Here is a 19940-nt window from a genome sequence, read left to right as displayed (position 1 = left end):
CTTTTAGGCAGCTGAAACTTTTTACTAGGAATATTCCATGCGTCACTCATATGATCAGATAGCGGAAACTCTGGTAAAACTACCTTCTGTCACATAAATAGTGGTTATTTTGCCTTAGGAGCGGGTTCTGTCTCTTCTATTTGAAGAATAGATTTTATAGCTCGTGCAGGTGTATTCAATTTAGAGGGGGGCTCCTCTTCTCCCGAGGGGTAGTCAGAAGGAGAGAGGTCTGCATCTTCTGCCTCCCCAGGTGATAACTCAGAATCTGATAGCTGGGAGGACTGGGAAGATAACACCGCACACTTCGTAGGGTTACTAGGTAAGGGGGGGCTCCTCATCTCCCGAGGGGGGAGTCAGAGGGAGAGAGGTCTGAGTCTTCTGTCTCCCCAGATGATAACTCATCGTCCCAGTTCTCCCAGCTATCAGATTCTGAGTGATCATCTGGGGAGACAGAAGACTCAGACCTCTCTCCGACTCCCCCTCGGGAGATGAGGAGCCCCCCCTTACCTAGTAACCCTACTAAGTGTGCGGTGTTATCTTCCCAGTCCTCCCAGCTATCAGATTCTAACACAGCATGCTCAGTGGCTGGTAGGATATAGCGCTGTATAACCTGGCCCTTGGGAGAGGTATACAGGGAGACCGTACCCAGCGTTCCCGGAGACCTGAATACAGAAAATGGCTGCCGTGAGTCTCAGAGGGGACGGGGTGAGGGAGGAGCAGCTCAGGGGCGGCAAGAGCACAGTGGAATGGCTCCCTAAGCCGGGGGAGGAGCCACAGGGAGAGCGCCTTATCCCCTATGCTGACATCAACCACCGGGTCCCTGGTCTTAATATGTGCCCTGTGACAGTATAGTAATGCTCTGGTAGTCTAGCGGAGTCCCAGGCAAACTGGTATCCACATCAGTGCCTCTGGTCCGTCTCCTGAGACTGGAGGCAAGACTGCGCATAGACGCGGGTTCCCACCTTATCTGTCCCCTTAAGTCCTGGCTGCAGTCTGGGGTCTGAGGAGCCCTGCTAGCTAGGTCCCCCCGGAGCCCCGCCGAGAGTACCTGAGGAATGGTGTCGCAGAGGGGTGATGGAGCAGCGCAGGACTGTCTGGTGCTGCTGCACTAAGTAAAAATAAAATCATAAAATAAAGCTTGGGCTACTTATAATGGTGACCCAGCTCCTGCCGGACACCAACAAAACTGAATTGTCCCCAGGCTGTGGGCAGGGTAAAGGGGGAAGGACTGGAGCATCCTGGAGCAGGAAAAGCTTTGCTGTTGGTGTCCGGTCTTACAAGTACGGGTGGTGCCGCTGCTCTGCCGCAATGTTCAAGTAAAATGAGGAAAATAAAGAATGGCTGCTGATCACTAAACCACTGTCTGGCCTGTGCAGGGGGTATAGGGGAGGAGGAGGCTCCTCAGCACACAATAGCTTATGGTCATCTCGTGTGTTCCCCAGGAACGGACAGAGAAAAGTGGCTTTTATTCACCTCAGCCACTACCAGCAAAATAATTACCACAGAGGAAGGAGAGAGATCGCTGCCTCCGAGTGCTCTGGATGGAGGGGAGAGGATTTATTGGCGGGCAGTCTGTGAAATTACTACAAAGACAAAGCGGCTGGCCACTTACCTTAGCATCCGCGATCCAAAGCCTTCCGCAGCTGAAGTCTAATGAGGCTCAGGCCCTGAGGACGGCAGTGGCTGGGTCCCGTTGGAGAAGCCCCCACAGCAGAAACAAGCAGCTGACGCTATAGCGCATTGTTACATACACCACCAGCAAGGCTGCGGGATGTCTAAGTCAAGTAATACATATTAAAAAAGAAAATATGAGGTAAATTGGTGCCGCAGCAACTGCAGGAGTTCTGCCCACCTCATTAAGAGAAAAAACAAAAACATTCCAGGTGGGTAGGCGGGGGGCAGCGGGGGAGGAGCCTGCGTGACAGCATAGCACTCAGGCTTCACACCAGAGTGCCCATGGGGAGCCACACCCCGCGCAGACCAAGACTGAGGTGCCCGATGCCTGCACACAGCAAAGACACGCACGTCCAAAAATGTGGCTGTGGCCTAATCATAGGTTTCGCCCCCTAAATGACTATTTTGGGGGAGTGCCAGTTTAACGTCAGGCTGGGGGCGAGCCCAGCACTCAGTTAGCAGCTGTGCTGCCCCCAGCCCCCATCCATTCTCTTCTCCGGGGTCCTGCACTGCCGCGGCGGCGGCGCTCAACCTCCCGACTGCCGGACACTTGGGCCCACAGGTGGAACAGAGGGGCAGTGCCGAAAAACGGGACTGTCCTGCTGAAATCGGGAATGGTTAGGAGGGGTGCACCCTCTGTGCGGTGGCGCCCCTGTTCGACAGCATTGGTCGAACGTGCCTCGCGCCAGCCCTGCAAAAAGGACAGATAAGAACGGGCCTATAAAACGGGTACATGTAGTTCTCGCTGGAGAAAACTAAACTGCATTTACCACAATTCTATAGACACAAAGCAGAAATGTACAATTCTCACCAGCCTGCTGGCCACACGATTCATCATTATTCTCTCTGGCAGGTCCATGGTGTTGGCTATGGCCAGGACAATTAGTTTTGCTTGTTTCCGAGTCGGCCAGTCAAATAAACTGTACATAACATTCTGCTTCCGGGTCCACAGGAGGTCCAACTGCAGGAAACAGGGCAAGATGTAACACACGGCTCCAGCTATCACATGGGGATTACCATGTATGCTAAGTATGGAGGTTATGGTATGAGGAGTATGGATGTATGGAGGTTATGGTATGAGGAGTATGGATGTATGGAGGTTATGGTATGAGGAGTATGGATGTATGGAGGTTATGGTATGAGGAGTATGGATGTATGGAGGTTATGGTATGAGGAGTATGGATGTATGGAGGTTATGGTATGAGGAGTATGGAAGTATGTAGGTTATGGTATGAGGAGTATGGATGTTTGTAGGTTATGGTATTTAAGTATATAGGTAATGGTATGGTATGGCATGTAGGTAATGGATTGGCATGTGTATAGGTAATGGTATGGGTATAGGTAACGGTATGGTAAGGCATGGCATGTAGGTAATGGTATGCAAGTAAGTAGTTTATAGCATATACAGTATGCAGGTAACTATGTATGTAAGTAATGTATGGTATATGTATAGGTAAGGGTATGGTATGTATGTAGGTAATGGTGTATGTTTGTAGGTAATGGTATGGTATGTGTATAGGTAATGGCATGGTATGTGTATAGGTAATGGCATGCAAGTATGTAGTTTACAGTATGTAGGCAACGGTACGTATGTAGTTATGGTATGTATGTAGGTAATGGTATGTATGCATGTATGTAGCTATGGTATGTAGTTATGGTATGTATGGTATGTATGGTACCGTATGTATGGATATGTATGTATGGATGGATATGTATGTATGGATATGTATGTATGTAGTAGGGAGGAGCCTGCATGAGCAGGTTTTAGGCATAGTGCCCAGACCTCACATCAGAGTCCCCAGTGTCCCTCACAGGAAGAGAAAGAAAACCCCAAAAAAGGGAGATAAGAGATGAATACAACCATAAAACTGCTGTATTGTATGTAGGTAGGTTATCGTATGGTATTGTATGTAGGTAGGTTATGGTACATGTGTATGTAGATCATGGTACGTTATGTATGGAAATTATATGTATTGTATGTAGGTAATGGTTTGGTATGTATGCATGTTATGGTATATGTATGCATGTAGGTTATTGTATGGTCTGTGTATAGATTATGTTATATATATATATGCATGTAGGTTATTGTATGGTCTGTGTATAGATTATGTTATATATATATATATGCATGTAGGTTATTGTATGGTATGTGTATAGATTATGTTATATATATATATATATGCATGTAGGTTATTGTATGGTATGAGTATAGATTATGTTATATATATATATATATATATATATATATATATGCATGTAGGTTATTGTATGGTATGTGTATAGATTATGTTATATATATATATGCATGTAGGTTATGTATGGTATAGGTGTGTAGGATATTGTATGATATGGCATGCTATAATGTGTGTCCCAAATGAGAGACTTTTTTTTATTCAAGGGTAGAAATCTGAAGGTCATCAACTACACAAACCATTAGAACTTATGATATTTAATAATCTTGTTTTGTTAGAAAGCACATGGTAAAGTGATTACTTTTAAGGTAAAATCATATTCTACGAAGACAAATGGGGAGACAGACTTCTTAAATCATTTTAACCACACGAGAAGGGGCACATATGGGGGGGGGGGGGGGGAATAGATAGTTCTCTCTCTTATTCCCCCTATACAATGCTGTCATTGTGCCACACTAGGTGCCAGAGGGAACGACAGGAGTGATACTCCGGACCCCCATTTGGTTTTGGACGTAGCCATTTATAAACATTTTAATTGAAAATAAAATCTTTAGGCAATATTGCTGGATGATGTCATTTACGTTTCCTACTTAGGGCAATGGAGATATCTAAGCAGCTGCCAGCGACAATCGGCTTTCAACATATTTTTCTTAGAGATCAGGGTCCAGATTTAACAAAAACATACAAATCCATGGCTGTGCAGCTGTCTGGCCTTCGGTGACCTTACAATGCTGCAAGTCGCAAGAAAGGGAAGATTAATGTACATGAAAGGGGATGTGGTTAAGATGCTGGCGGACGAGTTGCCAGACGTCGGTATATCGACGCAAAAACCCAACACCGCGATCCGGAAGGGATGAAGATACCGATTGCATCCCGAAGGCAAATATACTAGCGCTAGCCCGGGAATGGGGGCTTAGGCACCACTGGAGGGAGGTTAGGGTAAGGCACCACCCCGGAGGGTTAGGTTTAGGGTGCGGGAACGGGGGTTAGGCACCACCAGGGGAGGTATAGGGTGGGGAGAGGTGGGGGAAGGTTAGGGTACTTACCAGCCCGATTGGATATTGAAGATCGGGATGCCGCTGTCGGTCTTCTGACCATCGGCATCTCGTCCAGCGGTAAATCATACAGATTCCCATGAAAGGTTTACAAAGATCCTCAGAGCAAAGAGGATTGTAGTAACACAAAGTACCATTCTGCAATTGTTAGAGAGTGTAAAGTGTGACTCTCCCCTGCACAGAAATCCTCCACCTGAGCTACATGGGAGACGCTGCACATGTATCACTTAGAGGAGCAGACAGCGCTTACGCTGGCTACACACTTCTCCAATCTCCGGGAGGTCAAACTCCCGACCCACGGGTCTGCATGACATTACACAAGTGTGTACCCGCCGCAAACAGTTTCGCAGACCCAATCCTGGGCACCTGATGAGTCTCCTGGTTTTAAAATATGCTTAACTAGGAGAACCGACCGCCGACCACTGTTGTAGGCTGCGGAGACTGGAGCTGGCGACTGATCTCCGTTCCTGGCAGCCCAACACTATCAGCGTGGAGGCAGTATATTGGATCTGGTGGGTTCCCGCACCGCCTGCCACTGTAGCGGGACGAGATAGGAATGGCGGCGGTGGTACGTGGTGAGCATGGCAACTGGGGAGGCAGCGGTGGGACAATGGAGAAGGTGGCTTACCTTGCAGGGGACGGCGCTGCTTCCCATTTTAAAAATGGCATTGTGGCTCCATCTCTGAAATTCAAGCCAATCACGGCTCACCACGTCATTGCCCCGCCTCTTTATGCTGGATTATATAAGCCAGCTCGAGGGACCGGGTGTCAGTCCAATGGCGGAAGAGGAGTGAAGAAGAGCTGCTGAAGATTGAAGACGACGGGAAAGTCCCGGATGGCCGGCGGCCATGAAAAGTTTACAGGCCAGCCACCACCTGAACGCCCCCGCAGCCCCCCCCCCCACAGGATAAAAGTGCAGTAAAATAAAACAGTTGTGTTTTTATTTTAATATTTATTTTTCAGGGGTACTATAGGTATGCAGGCCCTTAATTCCCGGCCTGGGCTGACTAGTAAGGGTGGGGGGATGAATGCTTTGACTGGGGGACCCTGGGGCAAGGGTGTCCCCTGGCTAGGGCATTACCCCCCCTGCTATTGGAGCCCGATGCTGGTTCTAAAATACCTGGGACCCCTACTTGTTTTGTTTCTCGTATTTATAGAACCAGTGCCAGCTCCAAGAGCCTGGTGCTGGTTCATTAAATATGGGGGACCCCTGTAAGTTTTGTTCTTTGGTTTTTGTTTTTTTTTAACCAGGGCCAGCTCAAAACCTGATTTCTGGAAACCTGAAATCCTGTCCCGTTCCAATTGTCGGGTTATTAATTCTCAACCTCCCCCTCTTCGCCATTATAATTAAATTCCTCATTAATAAATCCCCTTTCCTGCACAGTGAATGTATTTTTTCAGCAGAGACAGACTGGATGTGAGTAGCGAGGATAGCGAGGATAGGATGTGGAATGTGCGTGCAGGTATAAACAGTCCGATGTGCCATGGATTGGATAAGTATGTACCCAGCATTAAAACATTGCTTGCAAATCATCCTTAATAATCATTTCTAAAGGTTAAAACCTATTTCTGGTCACAAGAGACCACCTCCATCTCTCCAATGATTTTATTGTTGCTTACTTCATCCACCAGCAATACCGTAGTCTCCCTCTTGGAGGCCGGAGTGCTGAACCTCTTCTCTAGAAGGGCAGCAGCGTGGTCAGCGGTTGCCTTCTGGCCAGTCAAGAGCTAAAAGCAAAAAGAGCAACATGAAAGTCGCACACACTCACCAGTGACAGAGTAATTTATTGCAGAACACCACAAACTAATTAGCCCTATGGATGGGTCCTATAACAGAAGGATGCTGGGGTCACAGATGGAGGAGGACATAACCCCCAGGTATTGTGTCACAACTATGAGGGAGCGTAACACCCTGCACTGTAGTGTCTGCCATTACCCCAGGAGAACCTCACTAACTCCATCCATGATGGTGACCTGTGCGTAGTAATCTCTCCTTCCTGCTTAAGGAAAGAAAACTGCAGCAATACAGTACCCAAAATAGCCCTACTACAGTCTGCTTACCCTCCCCCTGCTTGGGAAACAGTGCAGCCCAATAAACACCAACACTCCTTGGATATAACCTCTATTTTAGGCAGCCGCTTCCTTATTCTGCTACACTAGTTCAGTAATCGTCCCCCAGCTTTCTCCTCTATAGAGCGTAACGTGTGCAGATCCCATTCTTGGGGCATTTCATAAGCTTGTATTCTCAGCTGAGGTATCCAAGACTAAATCTGGGTACAAACTAATAAAAATATATATCTTTAAGAAATGGAGTTACCCATTGGTTTCATACCCCCTTAGAGCAGTTTAAGTAACTGGTATAGTGCAAGTGATCTACAAAATATGTTGACATCTAGTGAACATTTTGGAGCATTTTCCCTCTTTTTCCAAGTCTGCCATGTAGTAATAATTACCGGCAGTATAATGTTACTTCTCCCATCTGCAAGGACAGCAAATCCACTTCTGCATGCAGCCTCCTGCTGTAATTCACAGCACATTCCAGATAACCCAACTCATTCCACATCACAGGAGGCACCACCATAAGGTCTCCCAACCATCTGCAAGGACAGCAAATCCACTTCTGCATGCAGCCTCCTGCTGTAATTCACAGCACATTCCAGATAACCCAACTCATTCCACATCACAGGAGGCACCACCATAAGGTCTCCCAACCATCTGCAAGGACAGCAAATCCACTTCTGCATGCAGCCTCCTGCTGTACTGCACAGCATAGCACATTCCAGCTAACCCAACTCATTCCACATCACAGGAAGCACCACCATAAGGTCTCCCCAACCATCTGCAAGGACAGCAAATACACTTCTGCATGCAGCCTCCTGCTGTACTGCACAGCATAGCACATTCCAGCTAACCCAACTCATTCCACATCACAGGAAGCACCACCATAAGGTCTCCCCAACCATCTGCAAGGACAGCAAATACACTTCTGCATGCAGCCTCCTGCTGTAATTCACAGCACATTCCAGCTAACCCAACTCATTCCACATCACAGGAGGCATCACCATAAGGTCTCCCCAACCATCTGCAAGGACAGCAAATACACTTCTGCATGCAGCCTCCTGCTGTAATTCACAGCACATTCCAGCTAACCCAACTCATTCCACATCACAGGAGGCATCACCATAAGGTCTCCCCAACCATCTGCAAGGACAGCAAATACACTTCTGCATGCAGCCTCGTGTTGTACTACACAGCATAGCACATTCCAGCTAACCCAACTCATTCCACATCACAGGAGGCACCACCATAAGGTCTCCCCAACGCACAGGAGTGAGACATATTGGCCTCAGCACAGGAGTGAGACATATTGGCCTCAGCACAGGAGTGAGACATATTGGCCTCAGCACAGGAGTGAGACATATTGGCCTCAGCACAGGAGTGAGACATATTGGCCTCAGCACAGGAGTGAGACATATTGGCCTCAGCACAGGAGTGAGACATATTGGCCTCAGCACAGGAGTGAGACATATTGGCCTCAGCACAGGAGTGAGACATATTGGCCTCAGCACAGGAGTGAGACATATTGGCCTCAGCACAGGAGTGAGACATATTGGCCTCAGCACAGGAGTGAGACATATTGGCCTCAGCACAGGAGTGAGACATATTGGCCTCAGCACAGGAGTGAGACATATTGGCCTCAGCACAGGAGTGAGACATATTGGCCTCAGCACAGGAGTGAGACATATTGGCCTCAGCACAGGAGTGAGACATATTGGCCTCAGCACAGGAGTGAGACATATTGGCCTCAGCACAGGAGTGAGACATATTGGCCTCAGCACAGGAGTGAGACATATTGGCCTCAGCACAGGAGTGAGACATATTGGCCTCAGCACAGGAGTGAGACATATTGGCCTCAGCACAGGAGTGAGACATATTGGCCTCAGCACAGGAGTGAGACATATTGGCCTCAGCACAGGAGTGAGACATATTGGCCTCAGCACAGGAGTGAGACATATTGGCCTCAGCACAGGAGTGAGACATATTGGCCTCAGCACAGGAGTGAGACATATTGGCCTCAGCACAGGAGTGAGACATATTGGCCTCAGCACAGGAGTGAGACATATTGGCCTCAGCACAGGAGTGAGACATATTGGCCTCAGCACAGGAGTGAGACATATTGGCCTCAGCACAGGAGTGAGACATATTGGCCTCAGCACAGGAGTGAGACATATTGGCCTCAGCACAGGAGTGAGACATATTGGCCTCAGCACAGGAGTGAGACATATTGGCCTCAGCACAGGAGTGAGACATATTGGCCTCAGCACAGGAGTGAGACATATTGGCCTCAGCACAGGAGTGAGACATATTGGCCTCAGCACAGGAGTGAGACATATTGGCCTCAGCACAGGAGTGAGACATATTGGCCTCAGCACAGGAGTGAGACATATTGGCCTCAGCACAGGAGTGAGACATATTGGCCTCAGCACAGGAGTGAGACATATTGGCCTCAGCACAGGAGTGAGACATATTGGCCTCAGCACAGGAGTGAGACATATTGGCCTCAGCACAGGAGTGAGACATATTGGCCTCAGCACAGGAGTGAGACATATTGGCCTCAGCACAGGAGTGAGACATATTGGCCTCAGCACAGGAGTGAGACATATTGGCCTCAGCACAGGAGTGAGACATATTGGCCTCAGCACAGGAGTGAGACATATTGGCCTCAGCACAGGAGTGAGACATATTGGCCTCAGCACAGGAGTGAGACATATTGGCCTCAGCACAGGAGTGAGACATATTGGCCTCAGCACAGGAGTGAGACATATTGGCCTCAGCACAGGAGTGAGACATATTGGCCTCAGCACAGGAGTGAGACATATTGGCCTCAGCACAGGAGTGAGACATATTGGCCTCAGCACAGGAGTGAGACATATTGGCCTCAGCACAGGAGTGAGACATATTGGCCTCAGCACAGGAGTGAGACATATTGGCCTCAGCACAGGAGTGAGACATATTGGCCTCAGCACAGGAGTGAGACATATTGGCCTCAGCACAGGACAGATCCTGAATTTATTCGCCTATGTATGATGTGATAGCGAACTTTCCTTACCCACCTTAGGCAGCAGCGTCTGCTTAATCCAGAGCCCTGGTTGGGCTGAGAGGTAAGGTGTACCCAGTGGTGGGATCAAATGTATCAGAACAATATACATACTACGTGTCTTACTGATAAAATGTAGATTTACTGGATTGGGGCCGTGCAGTGCTACAAGAATCCTCACCTTCAGGATCTGCACATAAGCCTGATGGGGATCGGTCAGCTTCATTCCATTGATTTCAATACACTGAAAAGATGGCAACTCCTCCTCATCCGCAGCTCTCTGAAGGCTCCGCATCGCCTCATGTACGGTAGCAGTTTTCCCTGTGCCTGGAACACCAGATATGTACATACACCTGGAAGGCAGACAACCACTTATAAAGATCTCAGTGCAAGACTCATACATCTGATATGGGAGAACACAGACCGTTCAAATTCTCATTACTGTTAATCATTAAAGTGCTTATCAAGCATCAGTTGACAAATTTACAGACTCCCTGTAACTGCCTTCATGAAACATTTACTAGACTAGGCTTCCTAAACCTTCACTCTGTGCTTTTCAGCAAGGTCAGATCAGAAACATTTATGTTTGTTGGCATAAAAATAAGTTGAAGAAAGGAAGTCACCTGATCAGGACAGACAAATCATTATTAAGGAGTTTGTCAATTCTGGGTCATTCATAAAGGCAAAAAATTAAATGGAGCCATTGATATCTGGTTTGTTAGACCTCTGCAAATAGATATTTAAAGTAAACAGTTTTTTCTAAAATTGCATAAAAACAAAAGGAAAATTGACACTTATAAAATACAAAAGCATTACAAAAAAAGCCATCGTAGAAAAAGAGAGAACGGTAAGTATTTACCATATTTCTCATTATTTCAAAGTCCACAGAATCCATAGGGAGACCTTGGGGGTATAGGTGATGATGGATGTCATCCAGGCACCACAGTTAAAATTTTCTCCCAGGATGCACTGGGTCTCCCTCCTATAACCCACCACTGGGCCAGATGCACCTCAGTTTCGCAGCAAGCCAAAGGCCGGAGAGAGAAGAGAGTCTGGAACATTCAAGAATCACATTCTCACACAGGAGACTGAAAACCAGTGACCAGAGCGAAGCCCATCTGAAGCACAGGCGCGTCAGGGTGGGTGCCTTGTGGATCCTATGGACTTCGTAGAAAAATAGATAAAAGTTAAGTTCTTACCATCTCTCATTTTCTACTCTAAGGTCCATAGGCTCCACAGGGTGACCTTGGGGATGTCCCAAAGCAGTCCCTTTAAGGGTGGGGACACTCCTGTACAGAGAGGAGAATCCGCCGCCCAAAAGGAAGCATCCTGAGCAGCAAAAGGTATCAAATGCATAATACCTCAGAAAGGTCTGGACAGAAGACCACGTGGTCGCCTTACAAAACTAAACAGTCGAGGCGCCACGGCGAGCTGCCCACGAATGACCTACAGACCGAGTAGAATGAGCAGCAACAGAGGGCTGCACAGGAAGGCCCTCAGAAGTGTAAGCCTCAGAGACTGTCATACGAATCCACCTAGCCAGAGCTTGCTTATTAGCTGGCTATCCCTTCTTGTGGAATCCATAGAGTACAAACAAGGAGTACGACTTCCGAAGGGAACTGGTACAGTCCACATAAAGCCTGAGGGCACGTACCACATAAAATGAGCCATCACCTACCGAGAGGTCTGGAGAAATAAAGGATGGTACAATAATTTCCTCATTAATGTGGAATCTAGAAACCACCTTAGGAAGGAACCCATGGCAAGTCTGAGAGCAACGTCCTGTCCTGATGAAAAACCAGAAATGGGGAACGACAAGAATGAACCCCCAAGTCTGACACTCTTCTGGTAGAAGCTATAGCTTTAACAGTCTTAGCTGTAAGCCATTTGAGATCCACTGAGTCCAGGGGTTCCAATGTGAGGGCCCTGGAGGGCCCCAAGGACAACAGCCGAATCCCAAGGCACCACAGGAGGGACAAAGGGAGGCTGAATGCGGAGGTAACCCAGTAGGAAAGTGCGGATATCAGGAAGAGGAGCACTCCTTCGCTGGAAACACACTGAAAGAGCAGATACAGTACATGCACCTTCAGCGAGGCAAGGCGGAGACAAAGATCCAAATCTGCCTGCAGGAAAGCCAAAACACTGGACACCCGAAACACCTGGGGATCGTAACCTTCAGGACGAAACCATTGAAAGTAGGTTTGCCACAGCCTGTGGTAAATCCTGGCAGAGGCTGGATTACGCGCTCCGAGCATGGTATTAATCACAGAGCCAGAAAAACCCTTGGACCTTAGGAGGGATGTCCCAAGCGCCACGCCGTCAGACGACCCAAGTCTGGGTAAAGGCAAGGACCTGGAGACAACAGCAATGGAGTGTCTATTGAAGAGACTCTGAAGAGCTGAGTACCAGTGACGTATGTGCCACTCTGGAACCACCAGCGGGACAGTGCCTCCTTGTTTGAAATGCAGGGCCCTGAAGACCGCCCGAAGTTCCAATAGGTTGATTGGTAGGGCAGACTCCTTTGCTGTGCACCGTCCGACATGCGTGGACCTGTCACTGCGCCCCAACCCTGGCATCCGTTGTCAGAAGGACTCAGATCGGAATCCAAAATGGGCTCCCCCTGGTGAGGTGGCCTTGTCTGCAGCCACCAAGCAAGAGACAGACGCACCTCCGGAGAAAGCACCATTGTTTCTTTATCCGATGGGGTAATCCGTACCGCCTGGAGAGGATCAATTGCTGCAGAGGCCGGGAATTAAACTGGGCATATTTCATCATGTTGAACGTCAACCGGAAGGAACCCAGTAACTGCACTGCGGAGTGGATGGACCCTTGGCGACTGTGGAGGTATCTGCAAAGTGGAGATCTTTTCTGTAAACAGAAAGATCCACTGCTGTTGTGATCCAACAGAGCTGCCAGATGTTGAATCCTTTGGAATGGGAACAGGGACAATTTTTTTTTCCATTGATTAACCACCCGTGCATCTGTAACATAGATCTAGTCAGTTGTAGGTGGTGGAGGTTCCATAGCCAGTAACATTGAGCGTAGGGTTTCCATCCTGAACCGAGGTACCCTGGAGGAATTTGTTCAGGGAGTTAAGATTGAGGATAGGACGGTGGGGTTTTGAACCCGAAAGATTGGAACAACAACTCGTTCCCCTCAGGGGCAATGGGACAGGTACAAAGACTACTGTTTGAAACAAGGATTGTACGGCTTTCTGGATTTCTAAGGCCTTGCCTTCCCGTGAGAGACTTCTTCTCTTACCCATGTATCTATGGTGGTCCGACCCCAACACTTGGTGAACTGAAGAAGTCGGCCTCCCACCCTGGAATCCCCCCGAGGAGGCCCGTCCCGTTAGGCTGAGGGTTTATCCTTTGACTTGGAAGCAGGATGTCTTGTTCTCCATGCCTGTTTCTTAGGACTGACAGCCCAACTGGAAACTGACGGCCATGGGAAGGCCTGACCTGTGGCTTAACCCTGAGGACGTAAGAATCGAAAGGAGATGGTACAAGGCTTAACTGAAGCCGCAGCCGAAGGCATAAACGCAGAATTAACCGCTTCCAACGCGTCCACAATCCTGTTCATTTCAGGACCGAACAAAACTATGGGGAGCATTGTAGGCCTTTTTTGGTATCAGCCTCTGCCGTCCAAGAACGCCACCTCAGGAAACGGCGAGCCAATAGCTGCAGCCGAGACACTGGAAGTCAGGAGACGGATATCCAAAACAGCTTTCCCCAATATGTGTGGCTGCAACTCTGATGTTACCAATCAAAAAAAACCTCTGAGGCCTAGAAGTATTTGAGGAAAGGAATATAGACTTACGGCAAACCTCCACCTTCCTAACCTTCGAGGAAGAAAAGGAAGGCATAGTTAACGTTGCACTTGTAAATAACCATATCACATGGCCACTGCAGGGGATGAGTTCCATTTCGTGCAAGGAACTTCAGGAAATGGATAACACGCAGCCAAACGTCCCTGAGGTTGATATCTCTTACCGGTCGTTAGCCAGGCTGCAAACAACCAAATGATCCGATAAAAGGGAATTCCGCAGAAGTAGCCCTTTATTGTATAAACAGAGTCTGCTTGAACAGAGGAGCTGGTTTGACATTCTCTATGACCCAGACGGCTCTGACAGTTCACACCAAAGCAGGAATAGTAACCCCAAACAATCTTCATCTCCAGTGGAGAGGACTCGTTTAACCCAAGTATATCTCAATGTTTAAGGTAACAAGTAACGATTTGTCGTTAACTACGTCGTTATCGTTCAGTTTCTGAGTTCTAACGATGAACGATAATCGTTCCATGCGCGCTCCAGTTTGTAGTTTATCGTCCATTTCAGACTGTCCAACATAACAATCATTAGGGAAGGAACCTTTTTCGTTCAACGTAAAAATCGTTCATTGCACTTCAAAAAATCCTTCACTTTTTCAAGGGAAAATCTGACAGAAAATTGTTGGTTACAAAATCGTTACGTGTATGCACCTTTAGAGATAAGTGGCACCATAAATTTATATTCATTATTTCAGGGCTTGTACTCCAATAGTTCTGAACTTTTTATTTCCTTTGCCACATTTTGGAGGGGTTTTTTTTATAAATTTATAATCATTTCTCTCTATGAATCCCTGTTAGTATATTCTTGCTTGCTCGTTAAACATATCACTTGAACAATTTGTTTTCAATCTTAAAGATTGAGAATACGGGATAGTAGAAAACCATTATAATGGCACAGTATATACATATACACACACATATATACATACATATATATATATATATATATATATATATATATCTCCATATATCCATAAACGGAGGCACTCGTGAGACTGAGTAGTGTAAGGTAAAACCGTCCTTTAATTACGTTTCGGGAACAACTCCCGTCGTCAGGGACATACAGCAGTACTAAAAAACACCAAGACATACATACATATACCCCCAGAGCTGCCCCAATCAACACTGAAACAAGACAAACCTGTTGCAGAGCGGGCAAGAGAGGTCCCCTCCAGCGCGGCCAGACAGTCCAACACCGGGTGATGACGTCATCCGCCCGCACCCGCCCCACGTGGTCACCGTCTCAGGTTGCCAAGCAACCCAATAACAAAACATATAAAACATAAATCTGTGCAGCAAAAAACATGCCGCACGCAGTTAAAATAATATCATACATTTAAAAACATTCAATGACACAAAACGTGACTCCATTGATATTGTGTTCCTTAATATTATCTATCTATATGGACAACAATTTCTAGAGGCAAGACAATGCTATACACATTATGGCGCAACATTTAGGTAGCCAATCCAACAATATTCCAGTGTGTGAATAAATCCTCAGTAGCAACCCACCCTGCAACGCAGTATTCAACAAATACAGAAAAACATACAGACATTTACAACCACAGATCAATTATCAAGTAGTACCATACTCATAGATCACCAAGATCCCATGAGGGTATCTCACATCAAATGAAACACTTTAAACCCAAAGTTTCGTTAAGGCCTCTAGGGGCTAGGGTGCCCAATTTATGTATCCATCTCGACTCCTTTTGCAGTAGCCTCCTACCTCGATCACCCCCTCGCTTAGAGAGTGGGTTGCGCCATAATGTGTATAGCATTGTCTTGCCTCTAGAAATTGTTGTCCATATAGATAATATTAAGGAACACAATATCAATGGAGTCACGTTTTGTGTCATTGAATATTTTTAAATGTATCTTTATTTATCGGCCTGTTTCTCGACCGTGGAGGGCACCGGAGCATTACTCGATATTGGAGTGCCGGACAGACTTGGAAATATATATATATATATATATATATATATACACACACACATACATATACACACTGCAGATCAACAATATATTAGCGTGGACCAGACAAAAGAGGAATATCAGATGTCTATTTACTCAGGAGGAAGATAGTACGTCAGCATTATATAAAACATATTGTAAGTATGATGTATACCAGATGTATCTCAAATATCGTGTAGAAATCCCTCTAGCCTGGTGAAGTGCAGCAGTTCGATGTGGCATCAATTCCACAAATAGACGGAATACCTGGAGAGATGGTGACCCAATCCATCTGCATAGCTTCACTCAGGACCCTGATATTTGTAGGTGCAGGATCTTGGTTGCAGATGGACCTCTCTACCACGTCCCATAAATGATCGATTGGGTTCATGTCATGCGACCGTGGTGGTCACACATCATCTGAACGCTCCAGAATGCTCCATGAACCAGTTCTAAACAACTTGGGACCAATTCCATCATTGTGGGGGTACATGAATTCCACGAAGGGCTGTAAACTGTCATCAAGCAATGTTCAGGTGGACCAGCGGACCCAACCATGCCACGTGAACACACCCTTATACCATTATAGAACCACCAGTAGCCTGCACGGTACATTGTTGACAACTGGGGTCCATGGCCTCATTGGGTCTGCGCCACACCCAAACCCTACCATCAGCCCGAAACAACTAGAACAGTGACTCATCGAAATTGCGCCACATTCTGCGAGTCCTCCAGGGTCCAATTGGTGATGTCACAAGCCCAGATGAGGCACTGTCCCCTGTGTGGTAGTTTTAACAGGGGCACTCTGGTGGGTCTTCTACTCCCATATTCCAAGAACACCGCACTCACCTACTGGATACCTGTCAAGTATCTTCTGCATTGAATGTGATTTGAGCCAGTGTCGATCACGATCATTAAGCACCCGTGGTCGGCCACTGCGCTGTCCATGGTGGGTAGTAATGTCTTCCATGAGGTATTCCCGATGACCACGTGACACCGTAGATCAAGGATTATTAAATGTCCGCACAACATAGAAATGTCCCATCCGTCGGGCACTCACTATCAATCCCCGTGTAAACTCGCCTTGCCATGAACAGCCTAGCCAATGTTCAAAATGACTCATTAGATGTCAGATTACAACTGATGTGGGTCTACGCATTTCCAAGACGCACAGTATGTTGGTGCCGCCTACAATTACCTTTGCATAATGCCATCTCATGACTTTTGTATGAGGAGACACAGATGTGTCCTCATACATCTAGCCTCAATAAGCCACGCAGCACGAGTGAGCTGCCATGTCCTGTGGAACTTTGCTAGCGTCTGCGCCTTTTCGGTGAAAATGTGTCTAAGTCGCAATGCGATGCGACTGATGCATCACAGACTGCGCGGATTATTTTGATATGCAACACTTGTATATCTGTGTGCATCTACTCAGGACTGACTACTCTGAGTGTTGTGTTGGTTCTAAAATAATTCTGTGCTGGGGGAGGTGGGTTCGGTATGGGAGGAAAGAACAAAGTCACGTTGAATGCATGGGATAGATTCAGGCAGAATAAATGGGAGAGATATGAGCTATGCAGCCATAATTATGTGATAAATAGGGAAATACAAGCCAGTAAGGGGAAGTTACAGCTAAACAAAAGGTGGCTGAGCACAAGCAGCAAATCCTGGCCACTGATTACATGTTACAGGTGGTAATAATCCCCACTAAGGACAGAATGACAGAGGGGAACCAGCCCCATGGACAGTTACCACATATACACTAGACCTCGGGGGAGGTGCTTATATGCTTTCCCTCACAGACACGCCCACTAGGAGACTGCTCTCCGGCTGTATCAGCCCCCGCACTGTATCCTCTCTCACTGACTTAGATCTCTAAGGTAAAATGTACAAAAAGGACTGCGCTCTAATCTTACACATCAATATAATAAAAATGAGGTTTATTGCATTGGGCTAAATAGCCACACTAGATGTAAAATATTAGAAAGATATTAAAACAACACAAATACATACAATAGAGTTGATCAGACTCATTGGGAAACCATTAGCAATACACAAACACAAAAGCGCTGGGTATATTTTTCCTACTCTGAGGTAAAATCTCCATTACCAAAGTGCAGCTATCGGTTATATTGTGCTCTACAAATATAGGGCAATCCTTAGTAAGGTAACACCAGGTTGTGTGGTACTGGGTACACTACGTACATTTCCCAGCATTCTAAATCATTTATCATACTGTATTATGTATAAATGCTTTGGCTTGGGAGTTATAGTTGTATTAGTATCTGATGCATAGAATACTTGTATTTTTACACATTTACTATTGTTATCATGTGACTTCCTACTCCTGGGGAGGACTGTCTTAACCTTAATCTATTATCACAAAAACAAATGATGTATCCTGGTCATTAAGACACATTCGGTTACTATAAACACCTCGCACCACATACCCAGCACCTTGTACCTGCCTATCCGTTATTATCCACTTTCCTCTTTTTATGGTTTTGCTATAAATTGTAAAGTGCAATAGATTATTAATTAAATAAAATAAAATAATAAAATAAACACTTTGTTTGAGGTTAAGACAGATTCACGTGACATCTTCATAAAGGATTACACTTCTCTTGGGAGATTCCGTTATTAGTACATCTGGGAAACACTGATGAAGTAGAGAGACAAGTAATGTTTTTACCTGAAGCCACATCTCCAAGGGATAAAGAGCGTATGCTGAGAATTGTGATGGCAGCCAGACAAGATGGAGAGGTGGACGTCATTGTCCACCTAGGGACTGATGACCTGGCCAATGCTGAAGTCATGGCAGTAAGAGATGAAGTTAGGGGCTGCTCCATAGCGGGTGGCATCACTGTAACACTGTCAGAAGTATTCCCAGTACACAGAGGGGGAGATAGACATCATTGCATCAGTAACCTCAGTGTTTGGCTACAGAAGTGGTGTATGAGGGGGGATTGGGACTGACAGCCCATAGCCACGCCATCTGGTAAGATAGAAGCTTATACACATATGGTGGCCTGCACCCATCTTCAAAAGGAACTAGAATACTGAGTGACCAGTTTGAAAGTTTCACCAAGAACTATTTAAACTAGAAGAGGGGGGCAGTGATCCAAACAAGAAAAAAAATAAATCTCCTCCCCCAATAAAGAGATTAAATGGAACAGGAAGCATATCCACAGCAACAGAAGACAATTCAGAACAAAACCTAATACACATAGGCAGAGAGATGAACATACCTAGGAATCATACCTAATACACATAGGTATGATTCCTAGGTATGTTCATCTCTCTGCCTATGTGTATTAGGTATGATTCCTAGGTATGTTCATCTCTCTGCCTATGTGTATTAGGTATGATTCCTAGGTATGTTCATCTCTCTGCCTAATACACATAGGCAGAGAGATGAACATACCTAGGAATCATACCTAATACACATAGGCAGAGAGATGAACATACCTAGGAATCATACCTAATACACATAGGCAGAGAGATGAACATACCTAGGAATCATACCTAATACACATAGGCAGAGAGATGAACATACCTAGGAATCATACCTAATACACACAGGCAGAGAGATGAACATACCTAGGAATCATACCTAATACACACAGGCAGAGAGATGAACATACCTAGGAATCATACCTAATACACACAGGCAGAGAGATGAACATACCTAGGAATCATACCTAATACACATAGGCAGAGAGATGAACATACCTAGGAATCATACCTAATACACATAGGCAGAGAGATGAACATACCTAGGAATCATACCTAATACACACAGGCAGAGAGATGAACATACCTAGGAATCATACCTAATACACATAGGCAGAGAGATGAACATACCTAGGAATCATACCTAATACACATAGGCAGAGAGATGAACATACCTAGGAATCATACCTAATACACACAGGCAGAGAGATGAACATACCTAGGAATCATACCTAATACACATAGGCAGAGAGATGAACATACCTAGGAATCATACCTAATACACACAGGCAGAGAGATGAACATACCTAGGAATCATACCTAATACACATAGGCAGAGAGATGAACATACCTAGGAATCATACCTAATACACACAGGCAGAGAGATGAACATACCTAGAAACC

At 46.2% G+C, this 19940-nt stretch overlaps 1 protein-coding gene across 2 annotated transcripts in view; it reads right to left on the bottom strand.

The window, feature by feature from the left end:
- The window catches only part of ORC1 (origin recognition complex subunit 1), a 152220-nt gene that overhangs the window by 43544 nt on the left and 88736 nt on the right, over positions 1-19940 (bottom strand). For both annotated transcript variants that reach the window (XM_088462246.1, XM_088462247.1), the window contains exons 12-14: positions 10201-10372; positions 6542-6649; positions 2486-2635 (exon numbers count right to left, since the gene is read on the bottom strand). In XM_088462246.1, coding sequence (XP_088318372.1) covers positions 2486-2635; positions 6542-6649; positions 10201-10372 — 430 coding nt within the window. The remainder of the gene's footprint in view (positions 1-2485; positions 2636-6541; positions 6650-10200; positions 10373-19940) is intronic.

The sequence above is a fragment of the Taudactylus pleione genome, unplaced genomic scaffold, assembly GCF_031769625.1.
Source record: "Taudactylus pleione unplaced genomic scaffold, aTauple2 ptg001167l, whole genome shotgun sequence".
NCBI classification, from domain to species: domain Eukaryota; kingdom Metazoa; phylum Chordata; class Amphibia; order Anura; family Myobatrachidae; genus Taudactylus; species Taudactylus pleione.
This window is presented reverse-complemented; position numbering and strand designations above follow the sequence as displayed.